The sequence below is a fragment of the Cervus canadensis genome, chromosome 2, assembly GCF_019320065.1.
Source record: "Cervus canadensis isolate Bull #8, Minnesota chromosome 2, ASM1932006v1, whole genome shotgun sequence".
In the NCBI taxonomy this organism is placed as follows: Eukaryota; Metazoa; Chordata; class Mammalia; order Artiodactyla; family Cervidae; genus Cervus; species Cervus canadensis.
In genome coordinates, this window is record NC_057387.1 from 70,907,931 (window position 1) to 70,930,197 (window position 22,267).

Consider the following 22,267-nt stretch of genomic DNA (forward strand, 5'->3'; position numbering starts at 1 on the left):
GACTGGTTGGATCTCCTTGCAGTCCAAGGGACTCTCAAGAGTCTTCTCCAACACCACAGTTCAAAAGCATAAATTTTTCGGTGCTCAGCTTTCTTCACAGTCCAACTCTCACACCCATACATGACCACTGAAAAAACCATAGCCTTGACCAGACGGACCCTTGTTGACAAAGTAATGTCTCTGTTTTTTAATATGCTGTGTAGGTTGGTCGTAACTTTCCTTCCAAGGAGTAAGTGTCTTTTAATTTCATGGCTGCGGTCACCATCTGCAGTGATTTTGGAGCCCAAAAATATAAAGTCTGACACTGTTTCCACTGTCTTCCCATCTATTCCCCATGAGGTGATGGGACCAGATGCCATGATCTTAGTTTTCTGAATGTTGATCTTTAAGCCAGCTTTTTCACTCTCCTCTTTCACTTTCATCAAGAGGCTTTTTAGTTCTTATTCATTTTCTGCCATAAGTGTGGTGTCTTCTGCATATCTTAGGTTATTGATATTTCTCCCAGCAATTTTGATTCCAGCTTGTGCTTCTTGCAGCCCAGCATTTCTCATGATGTACTCTGCATAAGTTAAATAAGCAGGGTGACAATATACAGCCTTGATGTACTCCTTTTCCTATTTGGAACCAACCAGTCTGTTGTTCCATGTCCAGTTCTAACTGTTGCTTCCTGACCTGCATACAGGTTTCTCAAGAGGCAGGTCAGGTGGTCTGGTATTCTCCTCTCTCTCAGAATTTTCCACAGTTTATTGTGATTCACATAGTCAAAGGCTTTGGCATAGTCAATAAAGCAGAAATAGATGTTTTTCTGGAACTCTCTTGCCTTTTCAGTAATCCAGTGGATGTTGGCAATTTGATCTCTGGTTCCTCTGCCTTTTCTAAAACCAGCTTGAACATCTGGAAGTTCACGGTTCACGTATTGCTGAAGCCTGGCTTGGAGAATTTTAAGCATTACTTTACTAGCGTGTGAGATGAGTGCAATTGTGCAGTAGTTTGGACATTCTTTGGGATTGACTTTCTTTGGGATTGGAATGAAAACTGACCTTTTTCAGTCCTGTGGCCACTGCTGAGTTTTCCAAAATTTGCTGGCATATTGAGTGCAGCACTTTCACAGCATCATCTTTCAGGATTTGAAATAGCTCAGCTGGTTATCGTTATCGTTACCATCTTTCTAAATTCCATATATATGCGTTAGTATGCTGTAATGTTCTTTATCTTTCTGGCTTACTTCACTCTGTATAAGGGGCTCCAGTTTCATCCATCTCATTAGGACTGGTTCAAATGAATTCTTTTTAACGGCTGAGTAATATTCCATGGTGTATATGTACCACAGCTTCCTTATCCATTCATCTGCTGATGGGCATCTAGGTTGCTTCCATGTCCTGGCTATTATAAACAGTGCTGCAATGAACATTGGGGTGCACGTGTCTCTTTCAGATCTGGTTTCCTCAGTGTGTATGCCCAGAAGTGGGATTGCTGGGTCATATGGCAGTTCTATTTCCAGTTTTTTAAGAAATCTCCACACTGTTTTCCATAGCGGCTGTACTAGCTTGCATTCCCACCAACAGTGTAAGAGGGTTCCCTTTTCTCCACACCCTCTCCAGCATTTATTGCTTGTAGACTTTTGGATAGCAGCCATCCTGACTGGCGTGTAATATGCAAAACAGAAAAAGAGACACAGAAATACAGAACAGACTATTGAACTCTGTGGGAGAATGTGAGGGTGGGATATTTCAAAAGAACAGCATGTATACTATCTATGGTGAAACAGATCCCCAGCCCAGGTGGGATGCATGAGACAAGTGCTCGGGCCTGGTGCACTGGGAAGACCCAGAGGAATCGGGTGGAGAGGGAGGTGGGAGGGGGAATCGGGATGGGGAATACGCGTAAATCTATGGCTGATTCATATCAATGTATGACAAAACCCACTGAAATGTTGTGAAGGAATTAGCCTCCAGCTAATAAAAAATTAAAAAAAAAAAAAAAAAGAAATAGCTCAGCTGGAATTCCATCACCTCCACTAGCTTTGTTCGTAGTGATGCTTCCTAAGGCCCACTTGACTTCACATTCCATGTAGCTACCATATAGGACAGTGCATGTCTAGGATAACCACTGTAAAAATAGTAAAATAAATATATACGTTCCATCCACAGACAGAAAACCAAAATGGAAATATGAAAATAATCAATTTAGAAAAAGGTAGGAAGATGAGAAAAAGAAGTGTGGAACTGGCAAGACAAATGTTGAAAATATGGTAGAATGCACAATGCTGGATGGTAGAGTTAAACTCCAGTAATATCCCTAGTATTGCTCAGCTGTAAAGAATTCGCCTGCCATGTGCGTAGACCTGGGCTCCATCTCTAGGTTGGGATGATGCACTGGAGAAGGGAACGGCTACCCACTCCAGTATTCTGGCCTGGAGAATTCCATGGACTCTATAGTTTGTGGGGTGGCAAAGAGTTAGACACGACTGAACAACTTTCACTTCAGTATGATTAAGTATAATATATGAGACTGGATTAAATGCTCTAACAGTTAAATGATAAATACTACCTTACTGTATGAAAAAACACCCAGCTGCATACAGTTCGAACACATCTGAAGTACAACAACATATAAAAATTCAAAGTGAAAGGAGTGAAAAATATATTCCATGTAAATACCAGTCAAAAAATTGGTATAGTTGTGTTAACATCATGTGGTTGTAGTGTAGTCATGTCCAACTCTTGCACCCCATAGACTGTAGCCTCCCAGGCTCCTCTGTCCATGGAATTCTCCAGGCAAGGATACTGGAGTGGGTTGCCATGCCCTTCTCCAGGGGATCTTCCTGACCCAGGGATGAAACCTGAGTGGGTCACCATTAACATCATAGTAGAATTTAAAGCAGAAAATACCTGAGATAAAGAGAGGTGCTTCAAGATGAAAAAATCATTAATTGAACCAGGAAAGTATTCAAGGATTTGGTTTGTAATTAATTACGTAGGCTGAAAATATACCAAGCAAAAATTGCTAGAAATAGAAGAAGATATAGAAATCTCCATTATAGTGGGAGATTTTAGCTTTCTTCTTTTTTTAACAATAACCTGACAAGAAAACCAGTAAGGATACAAAAAATATGAATAACACAAACTGGACCTAGTATATTTATTTGAAATGTTGCACCCAAAACTCTCAGGTTACTTGTTGTTTTCAAACATACAGAAAACATTTACAAAATTGACTAAACTTAACCATAAAGCAACTTTCAACATGTTTCAGATTGAGATTATATTGAGTCTGTTCTCTGATCACCTTGCAATTAAACTAGAGATTAGTAATCAAAAGATAAAGATATTAGGAAACGGTGAAAAACCATGCATCTAAGAATCCATTTTGAGAAATTAGGAAAAGAACAACTTAATTTACTTAATTTCCCAATTTAAGTCTATTTTACCCAAATAACAGAATAAAAGAAGTAATAAAAGCAACAGTTATTTAGAACAGACGTTCAGTAGCAACATGCCAAAACTTTGTCCTTTAAAAAGGTGTGTAAAATTAACCTCAGACTGATCAAATAAGAAACACCAATAACAGATATGAATGAAAAGTGGGGCATCTGCATAAATTTTAATGTCATTGATAAATCACAGGATATTTATGAACAAAATGTATGACAATAGATGACAATTTAGATGACATAGACAGAATCCTAGAAAAACATTGTCAAATTGTACACAAAAAGGAATTAGGAAACATCAGTACTCTTGTCATTATGAATCCATAATAAAAATGTTCACTCAAAGGAAATTCAAGGGCTAAATGGTTTTATAAGCATATTCTTATAAACATTTAGGAAAAATAATATGAAAACTTTTACAGTTACATTACCCAATTATGGAAATATTTGAGTGTGCAACCCTTGCCTAAGGTAAATGCCTTTTGCATTTTAGTGATATTTTTAGGGTTTGTTGCTATCAGTCAGAGCTTTTTCTCATGCTTTCATTCACGAATGCTTACTGACTGTATTTTGAATGTTATATGTGTATTGGAAGCATTTTATATACATAAATGAACAAAATATGTATCTAGTTGCACTGAGGTTAATGTCTAATAAAGGGGACAGATGTTTCTACATAAAATAAAAAGTATAGTTTAGTGTGAAAAGTGCTTCAATAAAGAGGCATAGAGTGCTCTGGGAGCAGTGCAGAGGGACATCTGATTGTCTGGAGAAGGCTTCAGTGGATAGACGATGTTTGAGTTAAGCCCTAAAAGGTGAGTATTAACTTGCTAGGCCAATGGGGAGGAATATTTAGGAAGAATTAACAAAATGTGTGTAAAATATCAAGAATCTCGGCTATTGGAGAGTTTATTGCATGCAATTCAGATGAAATATGGGGTAAGAAAGAAAACAGAAGGAAGGAAGGTAAGGACTTATCTCAAGAACCTTTTATGCCATGTTAAAGATAAACTGTGGACCACGGTCAAGCCTTTTAAGTGAAACTGCAACATGGTCAAGTTTTTGTTTTAAAATTATTTTTCCAGTTTAGAGAGGAGATTGAAACGGGAATTAGAAATGAAAGTCCAAAGTAAAGGCTTTGGGTTTGGCCTAGTGTTGAGCTGTTTATGGCATCAGTTTGTCAACAAGTTTTGTTTACTTTTTGTGACTGCTTTTTGGTTTTGATAGAGATTGTCATAGAATGTGAATGCAACACATGAAATTAGTTCAATATTTAGAAAAGATGGAAGACAATCTTATTGTAGACCAATCAGATTGGAAATTGATACTTGTATATGTAGATTTCTTTTTCTCTGGAGCTGATCAGAAACAACTGTTTATAATAACAAGGTACTGATTTTAGCAAAACAGAAAATGTATCTTCTACAGACCCACCTAGATTTAGCATACTGAGACAGAGGAAATTGTTTACCTTTGCAATATACTCTTTTTTTTTTAATTGAAGTATAATTGATATACATTTTATTACTTTCAGGTATATAACCTAATGTTTTCGTGTTTGTATATAGTGAAATGATTACCACAAGAAGTCTGATTAATATACATCGCCATACATAGTTCAAAATATTTTTTTTCTTGTGATGATAGCTTTTAAGGTCTACGTTTAACAACTTTCAAATGCAGTATAATAGTAACCATGCCATATGTTACATCCCCATGACTTAATTTTTTAACTGAAAGTTTGTACCTTTTAATTCTCTTCACTCATTTCACCTGCTCTCCCACTCTTCACCTTTGTCAGTCACCAGTTTGTTCTGTGTGTGTGTGTGTGTGTGTGTGTGTATGTATACATACATATATATATATATGTATGCATGTATGTATGTATTTTTAAAAATTCCACATATAGGTGAGATTGTATGGTATTTGTCTCTATCTGACTTATTTCATTTAGCATAATGCCTGCACGGTCCATCTATGTTGCTGCAGATGGCAAGATTCCATTCTTTTTTTAATGGCCAAATAACATTCCATTGAATGTGTCATACATACGGACACACACACATTTTATCTGTTTGTTTGTCGATGGGCACCTAGGTTGCTTCCATATCTTGGCTATTGTAAATAATGCTGCAGTGAACATGGGGGTGAATATATTTTTTCCAGTTAGTGTTTTCATTTCTTTTATTTTTTTAAAACTTGAGGACAGGATTGAATCTTACTGAAATGAGCACGGATGAGTGTGTAGTAGGTATTTAAACTGTGTGCTGAATGAACAAAGGTAGATACAGAGAAATTAGCAGCAAAGGAATCTGACATCTATTTGAGGGGAAAGTCCCAAGAGCAAAATGGATATTTTTCATGGGAGGTGGGGGAAAGACAAGTAGAATATGCTGTGTTTAGAAACCATTGCGTCCTCTCACCTTGACTTTACCACACAAGCAGGATCACATTGTAGTCACATTATTTTTGCTTAAAATTTGTCAGTGAACTTTCTGAAGCAGCTGAAACCATTTAAAAATAATTTTTCCAGTGTTTTTATACTAATCTGATTTGTTTTTGTTTCTGTTTTAGGAAACACTCCTTTACATCTTGCTGTGATGTTAGGAAATAAAGGTTAGTAGATATTTTCTTTTTTTGTTGTTGTATAGTCATGTATAATCAGTTTTATTACTGCAGGGTGACTGCAGCCATGAAATTAAAAGACACTCCTTGGAAGGAAAGTTGTGAACAACTTAGACAGCATGTTAAAAAGCAGAGACATTACTTTGCCAACAAAGGTCCATCTAGTCAAGGCTACGGTTTTTCCAGTAGTCATGTATGAATGTGAAAGTTGGACTTTAAAGAAAGCTGAGCACCAAAGAATTGATGGCTTTTGAACTGTGGTGTTGGAGAAGACTCTTGAGAGTCCCTTGGACTGCAAGGAGATCCAACCAGTCCATCCTTAGGGAGATCAGTCCTGGGTGTTCATTGGAAGGACTGATGTTGAAGCTGAAACTCCAGTGCTTTGGCCACCTCATGCGAAGAGCTGACTCATTGGAAAAGGCCCTGATGCTGGGAGGGATTGAGGGCAGGAGAAGAAGGGGACGACAGAGGATGAGATGGCTGGATGGCATCACCGACTCAATGGAGATGAGTTTGAGTAAACTCCGGGAGTTGGCGATGGACAGGGGGGCCTGGTGTGCTGCAGTCCATGGGTCAAAAAGAGTCGTACACAACTGAGTGACTGAACTGAACTGAATCAGTTTTAAACTGACTTCATACTTGAATAGTCAGTTTTAAAATTTTAAGATGAGTTTTATGTTTTGAATTTTAAAACATTCACCTGATTATTTGATTTGCTAATTGAGTCTAGGATTCAGTATGTTACAAAACACAAATACTTTCTCATTTTTCATAGCACTTTTTTCAAAGAGTTAGTGGACGTCTTATACTAACCTTTATGCCTTTTGAAACTTTTTTTCTTGTTTGGTTATTTTTCAAGTAAGTATAATATCAGGAGACTCTTGTTTCCAAATATTAAGTTTTATTAATTATTATAATATTTTTAGTATTCATAGTTTTATAAGATTCTTTAATATGGACTATTTTTTTATAAACTCATAAGTCTAGGATTATTATGATAGATAATAACAAGTTAGTACTTGTTTATTCTTCAGAACAAAAAAACAGCTCATAGACAGATGGTTTAAAAAAATCTCCTTTTTTTAAAAAAAATTATTTATTTATTTGGCTGCACTGGGTCTTAGTTGCAGCATGTGAGATCTTAGTTCCCAGACCAGGGATGGAATTTCTGCCCTCTGCAGGGGGAGCATGGAGCCTTAGCCACTGGACCACCAGGGAAGTCCCAAAAGATCTACTTTTTAAGCCTATCCCTAGATGCCATAATTATCTGGATTCCCAGTTATCTTGAAAAGTGAGGATTCTAGGTAGCTGATTGGCAACCTTCTGAGTGCTTGATTTTAAAATTTTGGATGTGTTTGATAAAAATCTTTGGAAAGCATATACTGTTGAATTTTTAAACAAGATAATTTTTTAACACTTTTCTGATGTTCTAACCATATACATCTGTAATTGTTATATACTATAAAATAGCTGTTGCTGTGAAGTTTGATCTGAAAGATATTACTAGAACTTGCTTGTTGAAAAACAAAATTCTTTTGTTAGTTTAAGTTCATGTGTTTATGTGAAACATGATTTGTAGGAAATTTAATTTAGATTTTAATACTACATAAATTGCCCACCTGATGCTAAGAGCTGACTCATTGAAAAAGACCCTGATGCTGGGAAAGACTGAAAGCAAAAGGAAAAGAGGGCAGCAGCGGATGAGATGGTTAGATAGCATCACGGACTCAGTGGACATGAACTTGAACAAACTCCAGAAGATAGTGAAGGACAGGGAAGCCTGGCGTGCTGCAGTCCTTGGGGTTGCAAAGAGTCAGACATGACTTAGGGACTGAACAGCAACAACAAAACTGGAGACTCAAAGTTTTAGTTAGTTATGCTGTTTATTTCCTCCTTACAGAGAAGAGACTCACTCAAGTAACTTTTAAGTAAAGAGAGATTCATTAAGAGGCTATATATTAAATTCAAGCTATGGGGACTATCTATGTCTCAGGAAAAGTAGTAACAAAGATAGTTTGGGAGGTCAGCAATCATTTCCCCCTTCCTCCTGTCTCTCCCCTCCCTTCTTTACTTCCTCCCTCTCTTTCTCTTCCCTTCCTTTCCTCCCTCCCTGCCCGCAACCTTCCTCCTTCCTTCCCTTCATATATGTATGTTTATCTATCCATCTATATCAATCATCTTGTCTGTTTCTTATGGTGTATCTACTGTTCTTTATTTATATATATATAGTATTCTGGCTTTTCTTGATTGATTTTTCTCTGTTTATTGAAACTGACGATGACCCAAAATAACTGTTCTAAGTTCCTAAATCTTGAAGGCTTTCTGATTTCAGTGTTCTCCACCAAATAGTTCAATTTCTTAGGTTCCTGAATTTCTGAACAGAAAGCTTGATTGGGCTAGTTCATCTTCAGCCAAGTCACAGTGATGAGTGACTGGCGACCTCATGAACTGTGTTTGGAATATGTAGTTAGTCATATAAAATTAGCTTTAGTGAGACTGACTGGGAGAGAGTTGGGGTAGAGGAGGGTATCAGGAATGCAGAGGAAGAATATTTAGCAGGACTATTGGTAGGGCAGACCATGATAGTCATCTCTAGTATAGCTACTTTGGTGAAAAGAAAGATACAGTTGGCTAAATTTGACCAATAAAGGCTCATACCTTCTTTTGAAGAACATTGGATCAGAACTTTAGAAAATAACTGAAATGTATTCATTTACAATGTGCTAGATGCTTTTTCAGGGCTTTATACATGTTTACTCATTTAACATAGCAATCATGTGAGGAAGATACTATCATTGTCCCCATTTTACAGATGAAAAAAGTTAGCTCTGAGATGTTAAGCAACTTTCCCAGGGAGAAGTAGCAGAGTTTTGACTTAAACTTGGAGTATCTTAGGTCAAAGCCTGAATTCCTAATCATTATGGTGACCTGCATTGCTCTGTTTTCACTGTGAATCATTTGAAAAGAAAATAGTCTAAATCAAAGTTAGCTAACATGTAGCCTGCTTCCCTCCTGTCTTTGTGATAGTCATAATTAATTTGATACCATCTAATTGCTATTCTAAATTTAACAGTTTAATAGTAAATATAGATTTATCAGAATTTTAATGTGAAATGAAACATATTTACTGTCCTAGGTCCTAATTTTTGGTGGAGGAAGTTTTGCTATGTTTCATCATAGGATTTTATCGGTCTATTCAAAATTGTTTCACAGAACATTTGTTTCATGGGAGATAATTTTAGAGGAAAATAGTGATTTGGAAAATAGTGGCTTAATACATATTAAGCAGGTTTTTTTTTTTTTTATTGTGAACCTTCTTAGCACTTTTGAAGTGCTAATATTCATTGTGACATTCTGAATTGGAGCCTTCTATTATAGAGTCATTGTTCCCTGTAGTTATTTGGTATTTTCTCTCTTTTACAAGTATCTTGAGAAACTAGAGTTTTTGGGAAACACTTGGTTAGCTTATTCATGATCTGCAAATAGTATCAGTTTTTGCTCTTCCTGAGTCCTTTTCATGTAGAGTAGGTACAGCCATTAATATACCTATCAATTTATAATTTTCCATTTACATTTTTCCAGTTGTATATTCTTTTTCTACTTTTTCCTATTTGACCCTTTAATATTTTTGGCATTTGGTTGCATAGGCATGAGACTGAAATAGATGGTGGAAGATAAAACATCTACCTTATATTTAATTCTGTACAGCAATTTTACATTCTACCACCGTTCAGTCTGTGCTACTCTGTTCTCTTTTATCTTCTCCTTTAGAGATATGTTGTGTCTTTAGTGGCTTCATTGTTGAAGGGCACTTTTTGTTTGTATACATATTTGTAAACACAGTAAAAATTCCCAGGGCATTCAAACATTTGTTGATTGAATTAGAGATACCCTACAACTTACACACTTGTATTTACTTCTTTCACTCATCTTAACCTACTGAATAACCTGTTGTTCACTAGTGAAGTCTTAATTTTTTCTGAATTTCTGGTGGATATATTGGCCAAGTTGGCTAGGAAGATTTTCACTTATGGATTTGAGTTGAAATGGAGAACATTATTTAAAGGAGATTTCAGTGTACATATATTTTTATATACTACTAGCAGACTTTCTTAAACACCTTTGTGAAATTTCTGTATTTGTTTTACTTACTTAATATAATTTCCTGCTAGTGTAGATATTTCTTCTATTACTAGGAATAGTGCTAATACCGTTCTTCCTCCACCTCAGCTCACTTGCATTACAACTGTCATAACACTCTTTATTTCCTTCAGAGCACTTAACATTATTTTTTTTAATTTACTACTTAATTATATTTTAACATAATATGTGAGCTCTCTGATTATCTTTCTTCTCACTGCTTATATCTAGGACCTAGCACTTAGAAATGGCATATAATAGGCATTGATAAATACATGCTAAAAGACTGATTGAATGAATGAATCATTCATTTAGGGAATTAAGTTGGATAGCTATCTTAAACTTCCCATGAGCCTTGTTTCAGATGTTTTGCTGCATGTTAATATGCTTATTATTTTTAATTTAAGAAAAATTTCCTCAACCTATACAAAGGTATATACCTTAGACTTTTTTTTCCTATTATAGAAAACTTATTCATGTTGTCATATATTATGTTAGTTCTTATTGTAAGACTTGGTTCAGATTACCACATGTCCTCAATGATAAATGTTGGACCTGCCCCAGCCACTGAGTTGGAAACAGCAAGTATTATATAGATAAAACAGTTGAAACCACAAAATCCATTGATGAAGTACCATGTAAATTAATTTTCCCATGAATAACTGGAAATGTTGACAGTGATGATTTAAAACCACCACCCCTAAACTTACCAGCTAAGATCCAAGAGGCTGAGATCCCTCAGTGCATCCTAAAATATTCAGTGTTGAGAATTCCCTGGTGGTCCAGTGGTTAACACACCATGCTTCCATTGCAGGGGGTGCAGGTTTGATCCTGGTTGGGGAACTAAGATCCTGCATGGGAAACTAAGATCCTGCATGCTGTGTGACCAGCCCCCCAAAATCCAGTGTTTTGGGAACTTTTGTCCTGATCATAGATTTTTTTTTTTAATGTAATTATCCTGCCTCTGTGGCAGTCTTCAGTGTTCCTCTTAAGTTTCAGCAGGCAACTGTGCCTGGGCTGGATGGTGAGCCAAGTATGCCTTTTTTAAAAATTACCTTTTTTGATTATTTTATTACCTTTTTACTTTTTTTTTTGTTACTAGAAAGACTGTCTAGATTTGTCCTTATAAACAAGTTTTTGTCTCCTTTGGGTATTATTTTGAACCAAACAAGCTGTAAAATTTGAAAAATAAGGGCTTATGGAAACATCAGTGATTTTTTTTGCAAATACTTTTTATTCCCCTTGAAATAAATAATGAACTTTCCATTTGACCTTGCAGATAGTCCTCTTCTGGGTCTTATTAGTTAGTAGAAGTTTTTATGTAAATTACTTTTGAGTTTCTTGGGTTATTTTTTATAATATGGAAACATTCTTAAAATATCCTTGGGAACAACTATTAGGAAACATAATATTTTCTTTGCAGAGAGATCCAGTTTATTTTTGGGGACTAGAATAGATAATTCTTGAATCTAAGGATTTGAGATAACATGGTTAGATACATAGGAATTTAAAAAATTACTTAATTCTCTATAGTACGGTGCTTATTTCATAGATCTGTTTATATTAACTTGATACCTTGAATTTTTACATGATTTTTTAATTTAGAGATTCTGAAAATTGCATGATGTTTGATATTATTACCATTCTATGTTTCAGAATGTGCCCATTTACTTTTGGCTCACAATGCTCCAGTAAAGGTGAAAAATGCTCAGGGATGGAGCCCGCTGGCGGAAGCCATCAGTTATGGAGACAGACAGATGAGTAAGCAATATGAATTACTATTGTTGCTATGTATTCTCAAAACATGAAATGATGCATTTGACACATTTTTCTTTTGGTGTAACTTTCCATACTTTGAAAAATTTGCAGCTACTTATAAACTTATGTATAAATTATTCTTGACTATATATATTACCGTGTATATATAAATGTACCTAAATAAAATATTTAGACATACAAAATTATATTAGTTTCAGTTGTACAATATATTGATTATTTTTGTGTATTGCAAAACAATCACTGCAATAAATCTAGTTAATACCTGTCACCATACATAGTTACAGTACTTCTGTTTTTCTTGTGATGAGAGCTTTTAAGATCTACTCTTTTAGCAACTTTCAAATATGCAGTACAGTATTGTTAACTATAGTCATCATGCTGTATGTTATATCCCCATGAATTATTTATTATATAACTAGATGTTGGTACCTTTGATTCCCTTTATTTGTCTGTTCCCCAAATCTGCCTGTATACTATGCTCTAATTCTTAACTATACTGAGACCTAGTTGTCTTTTGTCTCTCCAGGAGTTACTCATGGTTTATACAGATATATATATATCATTATGATATATTTGTGTAAGAGTAGCTTTAGGATTCTGTTAGCCTCTGTCTTATTTTTGTAGCACATCAAAAGTTAGTTTGGAAGGAAAGAGAGAGCCATGTGTGTTGGTTTGCAACCTTATCAGGAACTGATAGTCTTCATTTGGCTTTCAACTTTGTATTTTTTTTTCCCAGCTCATTAAGTAGCTAACTTCTCTTACCTATTTTCAAAGTGGTCCACTCTTTTCCTTTGCAGTACTCAATACACTTTTAAATAGTTTTTGTAAAAATTCATTTTTTTAAATGAATCATTTTTTAAATGAAAAAAATCCTTTTTAAAAAAATTAATTAATTTTAATTGGAGGCTAATTACTTTACAATATTGTAGTGGTTTTTGCCATACATTGACATGAATCAGCCACGGGTGTACATGTGTTCCCCATCATGAATCCCCCCTCCCACCTCCTTCCCCATCCCATCCCACAGGGTCATCCCAGTACACCAGCCCTGACCCTGCCTCATGCATCGAACCTGGACTGGTGATCTATTTCACATATGATAACATACATGTATTCAATGCTGTTCTCTCAAATCATCCCACCCTCGCCTTCTCCCACAGAGTCCAAAAGTCTGTTCTTTACATCTGTGTCTCTTTTGCTGTCTCACAGTGTCTTTTCCTCATAGTGTATCATAAAAGCTTTGTGAAAACTCAAGTCATCAATATGTTTCAGAAATGAAACATATTTCATTTCTGGCACCTAGAACAGTGCTTGGCACATGTATTTGTTCAATGAATTAATGAAAAAAATTAAAACTGCAAGGAAGATTTGAGATTAATCAAGAATTAAAATTTTTCTGAAAAGTATTATATTAGATTTTTATTTATTATCACTCTTCTGAGATGCTCAAAACTTTAAAATATTTTTTTAAGGAAGGTAATGACATTCATTGTAGAAAATTATTGGGGAAAAAAGCTGGTGACTTTTTGGTTACTTGGTGACTCAGTTGGTAAAGAATCCATCTGCAATGCAAGAGACCTGGGTTCGATCCCTGGGTCAGGAAGTTCTCTTGGAGAAGGAAATGGCAACCCACTCCAGTATTCTTGCCTGGAAGATCCCATGGACAGAGGAGCCTGGCAGGCTACTGTCCATGGGGTTGCAAAGAAGTGGACATTATTCAATGACTAAACCATCACCAATGACATTTGTTGTAGAAAATTAGGAAATTTTTAAGGAAAAAAGAGTAATAATTTCACCCAGTGATGACCATTGTTTATATGTTATTATATTTTCTTCTAGTTTATTTTTCTAGTCATGCTATTTTCCTATTTAAAACTCTTTAAAAATTCTTCTTCTTAGGATAAAGACCAAAATCTTTTAACTTGGTTTATCAGATCTAGTATGATAATGTCCTTTTTTCATCTCCATCCTTATCTTGTTCTTTCCACATGGTTTCTGTTTGTCAGTTACTGACTTTTCAGTTTCTCATATTCATATGTCCTTCCCCTTTTGCCCCAGCTCCTCATAATTCTTCAGATCTGTTCAAATATAAGGAAGCCTTCTCTGCCTGTATACTATGCCAAAATGCTACCTGTCACTTCCATTAAGCAGTAAGCTTCATTAGAATAGGGGTTGTCTGTTGTCTCTTAAGTACCTAACATGCATCAGAAACATGGTAGGGATGTGCAATTAACTTTAACGTTGAGGATCTCATCTTCATTGAGGGAGAGAGACCAATGAATATTGTGCAGCATTCTGAAATATTCACAAAGTACTAGAGGGAAGCACATGAGGGAGAAAGTAATTTTGGTTTTGACAAGGTATTTGGTTTATTTAAGCCGAGTCTCAAATGATTTTAAGAGTTAATAAGGCAGATAAGGACATTCTAGGGCTTCCTTGGTGGCTCAGATGGTAAAGAATTTCCCTGCCAGTGCAGGAGACCTGGGTTCAATCCCTGGGTTAGGTAGATCCTTGGAGAAGGGAATGGCTACCCACCCCAGTATTCTTGCCTGGAAAATCCCATGGACAGAGGAGCCTGATGGTCTACAGTCCATGGGGCCGCAAAGAGTTGGACACAACTGAATGACTAACACATATGCAAGGACATTCTAGCCTATGGGAGCAGAATGTGTAGAGGTGTGGAAATGTAAAGAACAAGGCCCGTTTTAGGGAACAATGTATACTTCATGTGGCTCCCTAAATGAGGCTATGTGACTACCATAGTGAAGGCTTCTTTCCCATTAAAGGAGCCGCACCGACTGAGATCTGCTTTATGTGCTTTTCAAGGTTTTAATCTCTAGTCACTACAAAACCTCAGAAGACTTTAAGGCAGGACTGACATTATTAGATAAACCTGAAGGCTTTTTAGTTGAATAGGGAGACAAGAGATTTTTAGAAAATCTTTAAAACAAGTGTGGTAAACTTGACTTAAAGAAGAGACAGTGTTTACAAAAGTAAGGGATAGATTAGAAAGAGAAATGAAAGAATCAACAGTGGTTGATTGTCTCTTGGATATGGATAGTAATGAAAGGATTTGGAGTAATTCCAAAGTCTTTATCATGGGTCAATGGCTATCTCAGTAATTAATTGATATACAGAAAATAGGGAAAAGAACAGTATGGGTTTTAATTAACTCGGGGTTAGGTTTGTTGATTTTCTGTAGTACATCTGCTGTGCTGAGTTGCTTCCGTTGTGTCTGACTCTTTGAAACACTATGAACTGTAGTCTGCCGGGGATCTTTGTCCACGGGATTCTCCAGGCAAGAGTACTGGAGTGGATTGCTGTGCCCTCCTCCAGGGGATCTTCCCAACCCAGGGATCGAGCCCACATCTTCTGCTGAGCCACTGGGAAAGCTCAGTATATCCAGGTAGAACTCTCCAAATACAAAAAGGGAAATAGTCAGACTGGAGCATAGAAGGAAGTGGGAGGTAGAAGGTACACATTTAAGTGATACTCAGAGCAGTAGGGTATAACTCCAAAGGCGTTAGACACACAAACTGGAAAATTTAAAAGTACTTTATATGAGGGAAGAAGGAAAGAGAAATTAATCGTGGTTTATTGGAGTTCTTCATTCGCATCTTTGTGTGAATTCTGTCTGTGCGTGTGTGCTCAGTCGCTACAGTCATGTCTGACTCTTTTTGACCCTATGGGCTGTAGCCTGCCAGGTTCCTCTGTCCATGGGATTCTCTAGGCAAGAATACTGTAGTGGGTTGCCATGCCCTCCTCTAGGGGATCTTTCCAACCCAGGGATCAACCCATGTCTCCCGTGGCTCCTGCATTGCAGGTGGATTCTTGACCACTTAGCCACTGGGGAATCCACGTGAATTCTAATACCATCTAAATCCTCTAAAGTGGAGAAGCCACATGAATTCTAAACCATCTAAATCCTCTAAAGCTAATTTTATTTTAATTTTCAGTCACTGTTAATAAGATTCTTATAATATGGGAGTACAAATATTGACTCCCCCAGATATGCTAATAATTTTGTCTGATTGTGTTCTGAGTGTCTCCATAGTTGATGTTATATTTTAGTGTGAAATCTCATAGAACAGGAATTTCTTTGCACACATCACTATGTTATATGTAGTTGGTGTCATTACATTTTTAATAATATTTGGTCATTTTAGTAATTTTCTATGTATTGAATGTCTTCAGTCAGTTATAGTATATTTAGTTGATGGAAACTATATAGTTTCTGCTTTTAATTAAGATACCTTTTCTTTTTAGGAAATTAATTATTTTTGTTCTTTATGTGAAGGGGGATCTATCTGTTTGAATCTGAAGTAAAGGTAGACTGAATAAACATTTATTAAACTATTTGCATTTATAGTGGAGAAGAATTATAGAAAGAATTCTACTATACTTAGATAATATAGTTTTGATATTAAATTATAACAAACATGAAGGTTAGTCAGAGTCATATAAATTTGAATCTGTAAAGAATCCTAATTTATCTAGGTAATTGGTCCTTAGACTATTTGGATTTTATAGACCAGAAAAGAATTTTAGAGGATTGATGTAGGTAGCTGAAGTTTTCATTTTAGCATCAGTTCAGTTCAGTCGCTCAGTCGTGTCCGACTCTTTGTGACCCCATGAACCACAGCACGCCAGGCCTCCCTGTCCATCACCAACTCCTGGAGTTTACCCAAACTCATGTCCATTGAGTCGGTGATGCCATCCAACCATTTTATCCCCTATCGTCCCCTTCTCGTCGTGCCCTCAATCTTTCCCAGCATCAGGGTCTTTTCAAATGAGTCAGCTCTTCTCATCAGGTGGCCAAAGTATTGGAGTTTCAGCTTCAACATCAGTCGTTCCAGTGAACACCCAGGACTGATCTCCTTTAGGATGGACTGGTTGGATCTCCTTGCAGTCCAAGGGACTCTCAAGAGTCTTCTCCAACACCACAGTTCAAAAGCATTAATTCTTCTGCACTCAGCTTTCTTTATAGTCCAACTCTCACATCCATACATGACCACTGGAAAAACCATAGCCTTGACTAGGTGGACCTTTGTTGACAAAGTAATGTCTCTGCTTTTTAATATGCTGTCTAGGTTGTTCATAACTTTCCTTCCAAGGAGTAAGTGTCTTTTCATTTCATGGCTGCAGTCACCATCTGCAGTGATTTTGGAGCCCCAAAAAATAAAGTCTGACACTGTTTCCACTGTTTCCCCATCTATTTGCCATGAAGTGATGGGACCGGCTGCCATGATTTTAGTTTTCTGAATGTTGAGCTTTAAGCCAACTTTTTCACTCTTCTCTTTCACCATGTATTGATGTATACATTCTCCACCCCACTAATACTTTTTTTATCTTATTTTATTCAAGGCTAATATTTTCCCTTATGTCAGTAAATGTGACAGATTGATTGAGTTTGCTGGTATGTTTTAGACCTTCATTCTAGTAAACAAAACTCCTGTTACCTAATTGCAGGCATGGTAGTAAGCAGTTTATATTGAGCCTCTACAGTAACTCTTTATAGTAGATTTTACTTGAGATCTACTATAGATTTTAATATAGATTTATTCTTACTTGACAAATGAAAAAAAGAAACTAAAGTTTAGGGAAATTAAATGTGTTCCATATTGACATAGCTAATAAGTAGTAAAGCTGTGGTTTGCACTTAAACAATTTGTCTAAATATCTGTTAACTATTGAGAAGACACTGTGGAGGGTTTCAGGGTTTTTGTTTAGAGTCAGAAGTTCTTTTTACAGGTAGAATAGGGTTCATTTTAGTATTTTTTATGCTATGTTGGTAGTATGTGAGAAAAAGTACAGTCTCAAGTGAAAGAACACATGTAACTGGTAACATTTTGTAGATAATTACATTTTTAGAAAAATAATATCTAGTATGATTTTTGAGATTTTCTGTCTTTGAGATCATCTTTTAGATCAATGTTAACAACAGGACATTGCATCATCTGACTGAGGTTGGAAATCTTGACTCAGTTAGATGAAGCCTTGCTGATAATTAAAGACCACCAAAGCTAGTATGACTGGAAGTTGATGTTGAGGTATCTCCTTTCATTTTTTCTTGAGGATCATAACAGCTTTGCCAAAGGTATTATCTAACATATTCATAATATCTGTATTATATCTGTGTGTAATAAGCCAGTAGTGTTTCTTAGCATGGTGACATTTTTTTTTCACAATTTTTTTTGAGGTATAATTAGCAGTCTAACATGGCAAAATTTATTTTAAATTAATTTTTTTTTTTAATTTAAATTTTAGTTACAGCTCTTTTAAGGAAGCTTAAGCAGCAATCCAGGGAAAGTGTTGAAGAAAAACGACCTCGATTATTAAAAGCCCTGAAAGAGGTAAGCTGAATTTCTTGACTGATTTTGTACCTGAACTGTAATTGCAAGTGTACTTTTAAGCATTTAAAAAATGCCGTTTAATTTTTTGCTAATTATTAAGGGTCAAGAAATAGTAAAAATCCTGCTTCAATTAAGCAGTAATGACATTAAGAAATACTGATTATAGTGTGTAATTTTATGGGAAGCATTATTTGCTTTGAACTTAGAACGTAGATAAAGAATTATTGCTTTCAATAAATTAGGTAACAGCTCTAAGAAAAAAGAAGGTAAGTGATAATTAATGGAAGTAATTTTCCTTTGTCCTTTGGATTCAAAAATTTTCTATGAGCAAAAGCCTCTACTGCTAGTAGGGGCAGTTTGCATTTTCTGTATATAACAAAACTTTATCTATCCTACTTCATGGTGGTAGAGCTGGGTATAGTGGTACAGAAAGGGAGAGAGGTTTGTTTTCTTTTTTTTTTCTCTTTATTTTGGATGCCTGAAAAAACTGGGAGAAAGACCTATGACTATGTCTTCTTTTAGGTATGCTATTTTTTGAAATCTCAAGGGATAAAATTTTTTGAGACTATTTGATTAATAGTTCCTTGAACAGTTATAGTTTTTGTTGTTTAGCTTCTAATTTAAAAAATAAAAACATTGTCTATAGATAATATGATGACATATTATTTCAGATTTAGAAAACTTGTGTTCTCACTTTATAGGAAAAAAGTTTCTGTTGCAGTGAGTGATTTTATTAGATCATTATGAGCCTACACAATAATCATTTTAGAAGTTTTTTTTATAACACTTCTAAAGTTATTAACTATTTTCACAATACTACTCATTTTGTTTTGGTTATACTGAGAAGTGGAATATTTATTGATGCAAATTTAAATGCCTATCAGTTTTATGTGATTAAAATGTTCTTGTAAAATCTAGAGTGGTATGTATTTTCCTTTGTAGATAAGTGTAGTAATGTCTGTTATTGTAATATTATTTTAAGTAATAACCATATATATATATTTTGGTTCTTTCTCCAACCCCATAATTGAAATTATTTCCTATTTCTGTCTGTATATCTTTACTGATAACAGATTTTTTTAAAGCAAAATGTTAAGTAGGTATAAGAGCTGTTAACTAAGGTATGCATTTACTAATTATACATATTTCATTTCTCAGCTAGGTGACTTTTATCTCGAACTTCACTGGGATTTTCAAAGCTGGGGTAAGAATGTGCTATGTTTTACTGTAAAATATGTAGGTATGCAAAAATGCAAGTGCAAAAATAACTATTATATAGAAATGTTAAAATAACCAATACTTGCCGTAAAGAAATTTAAATATTTTTCATCCTGTTGAATATAATGGTTATAAAACCCTGTGTGTGTATGAATCGCTCAGTTCTGTCCGACTCTTTGAGACCCCATGGACTATAGCTTGCTCGTCTCCTCTGTCCATGGAATTCTCCAGGCAAGAATACTGGAGTGGGTTGCTATTCCCTTCTTCAGTGGATCTTCCCAAACCAGGGATTGAACCCAGGTTTCCCGCAGTGCAGGCAGATTATTCACTGTCTGAGCCACCGGGGAAGCCCATAAAGCCCTATAGTAATATTTCATTATCCCAACCTGATTATTAACTTCCATAATTATTTTTTAAGGTAAAAAATTGTCTTATTTAAAAACGAAATGCTGGTTCAAATATAATAATTTAATGTGAGGAATTTTCAGAGAGAAGAGAAGAATAACTATGGGATTATTAGATTACTGAATTTAGGGAAATTTGACATACAGTATTTAGATACCTAAATGTGAAGAATTCGGTTAACATTAATTGATTTTGTCTATTTTGTCATCTTTCAATCACTTTTGCTGCTTTATTGCATACTTTATAGCCACTGTCTTAACACACTGTTTGGTTGCACACTATTCCACTTATTTATAAAAGATGTTAATTCCTAGATATTTTTTAGTCATTTTTTATTTACCTCGGTAAGGTAAGTTTTCTCTCTTCCTCATTTTAAACATGAGTCTACTTAGGAAACTTTTGTGTCCAAATAGGAAGTTTGATCCTAGTGACCTGTACTTTACTAAATAAATAACTATCCAAACAACTGACTTTTGGGTTAAACATTTTTTAATGTAATCTGTATATAAATTGGATATAGTGTGCTTATGTGTGTTTTTTAAAGCATCTGAATTAATCTTTATAATATAAACATTTGAATGCTTATCACTAAAATAATCATAAAAATAAATCATAAAATAATCATAACAAATCATATACTGACAGAGACCACTGTGGAGATGAATATTAATGTTTCATATGAATATTTTCAAACTCTTTTCAATGCTTATGAACATGTGTTTGTACACACATATAAATATAAATATATATATATATGTGTATAGCCTCAACGTTAGTTTTTTAAATGAAATCACACAATTATTATGCATTTTGTCATTTTTACTTAATCTATCATAAATATCTTACATTCTAGTTCATGAAGAAGTATTTCCTTTTTAAAAAAAACAGCAGCATAATACTTTGTAAGATGGGTGATTAAGATGTTTCTGTTTATTTAATCTCCAAATATAAAATTCTAATCCCTAAATATAATCAGTTACAACTTTAGCTTATCAGGCTGGTTTTGGCTCCATCAAAATCACACATACGGGAGTTCCCTGGTGGTCTAGTGGTTAGGATTCTGGGCTTTCACTCCTGTTGTAGGTGGTGGTGGTGGTGTTTAGTCACTAAGTCCCATCTGACTCTTTTTGTGACCTCGTGGACTGTAGTCCACTAGGATCCTCTGTCCATGGAATTCTCCAGGCAAGAATACCGGAGTGGGTTGCCATTTCCTTTTCCAGGGGGATCTTCCTGACCTAAGGGTCGAACTCTGTCGCCGGCATTGTAAGTGGACTCTTTACCACTGACTCTGGCCCAGGTTCAATCCCTTGTGGAGAACTGAGATCCCACAAGTGCCGTGGTGTGGCCAAAAAAACTTACCCAAGATTTTCTTAACTCTGATAATGCTTTATGCTCTATTATTCAGAAGTCCCAGCGTCCTAGAATACCAAAAGAAAAAGATGTAGTAGCATTATGTAATAAGAGAACTCCAGGTTAGATTGGTCTAAAGTCTGGATACTATTTTTTCACTGTTTTTTTTCTACCTATAAAGACCCCAGTCATTCTTGGTGATCTTAGAGTATACTGGCTCTTTAATTGACTGTCTTAGTAACTGTTAGTGTTTTGAATTCTAAAATTGTCACTTTATCTTGCTGAGCAAAATATTCTAAAATATTTTAAAAGTGACATTTCAATTACATGAACAAACTGAAATGGATATAATTACTCCTGAAATTGCGCATATTATCTGTAGTTGTAAACACATTGTAACTGTTGCATAATCAAGTTTATTATGTAACCACTGAGGTACTTGTTTAAAGTATTGCTTCTGGGACTTCCCTGGTGGTCCAGTGGTTAAGACTCTGAGCAGGGGCATTGGGTTCAATCCCTGATTGGAGAACAGAGATCCCATATGCCCCATGACATGGGAAAAATATAATAAAAATTATTTTTGAATAAATGTATTGCTTCTCTGAGAACTTGACTTTGATGCAAGAAAGTTAGCACATCTGGTTCATTGTTGATAAAGGTTTTTACTGATTTCATGTCACATTATTAGCACCTGATAGTTGGATGTCATCTGTCATTCTAAAAACTAAACTCATTGGCTAGATTTAGTTTAGATGCTTTGGATTAAAAAACATTGGATAATCTCTGTCATAAGATTTGATTATCAAGCTTTTTTCTAGAGTTTAGGCATGCTTCCTCCCTTGTTAAAGCCCCTGATATAAAAAAAAAAAAAAAAGAAAAGAAAAAAAGAAAAGAAAAAGGCAACCCAGCAATAAGGGCAAGTTAAGAAATACTGAGATCCAGGGCTAAGTTTAGTTTAGTAGTG

At 35.3% G+C, this 22,267-nt stretch overlaps 1 protein-coding gene across 1 annotated transcript in view; it reads left to right on the plus strand.

The window, feature by feature from the left end:
• The window catches only part of ANKRD13C (ankyrin repeat domain 13C), a 91,164-nt gene that overhangs the window by 24,380 nt on the left and 44,517 nt on the right, over window positions 1-22,267 (plus strand). Inside the window, exons 2-5 of the mRNA XM_043460987.1 lie at window positions 6,008-6,049; window positions 11,855-11,959; window positions 18,245-18,330; window positions 19,489-19,534. Of these exons, the coding sequence (XP_043316922.1) occupies window positions 6,008-6,049; window positions 11,855-11,959; window positions 18,245-18,330; window positions 19,489-19,534 (279 nt within the window). The remainder of the gene's footprint in view (window positions 1-6,007; window positions 6,050-11,854; window positions 11,960-18,244; window positions 18,331-19,488; window positions 19,535-22,267) is intronic.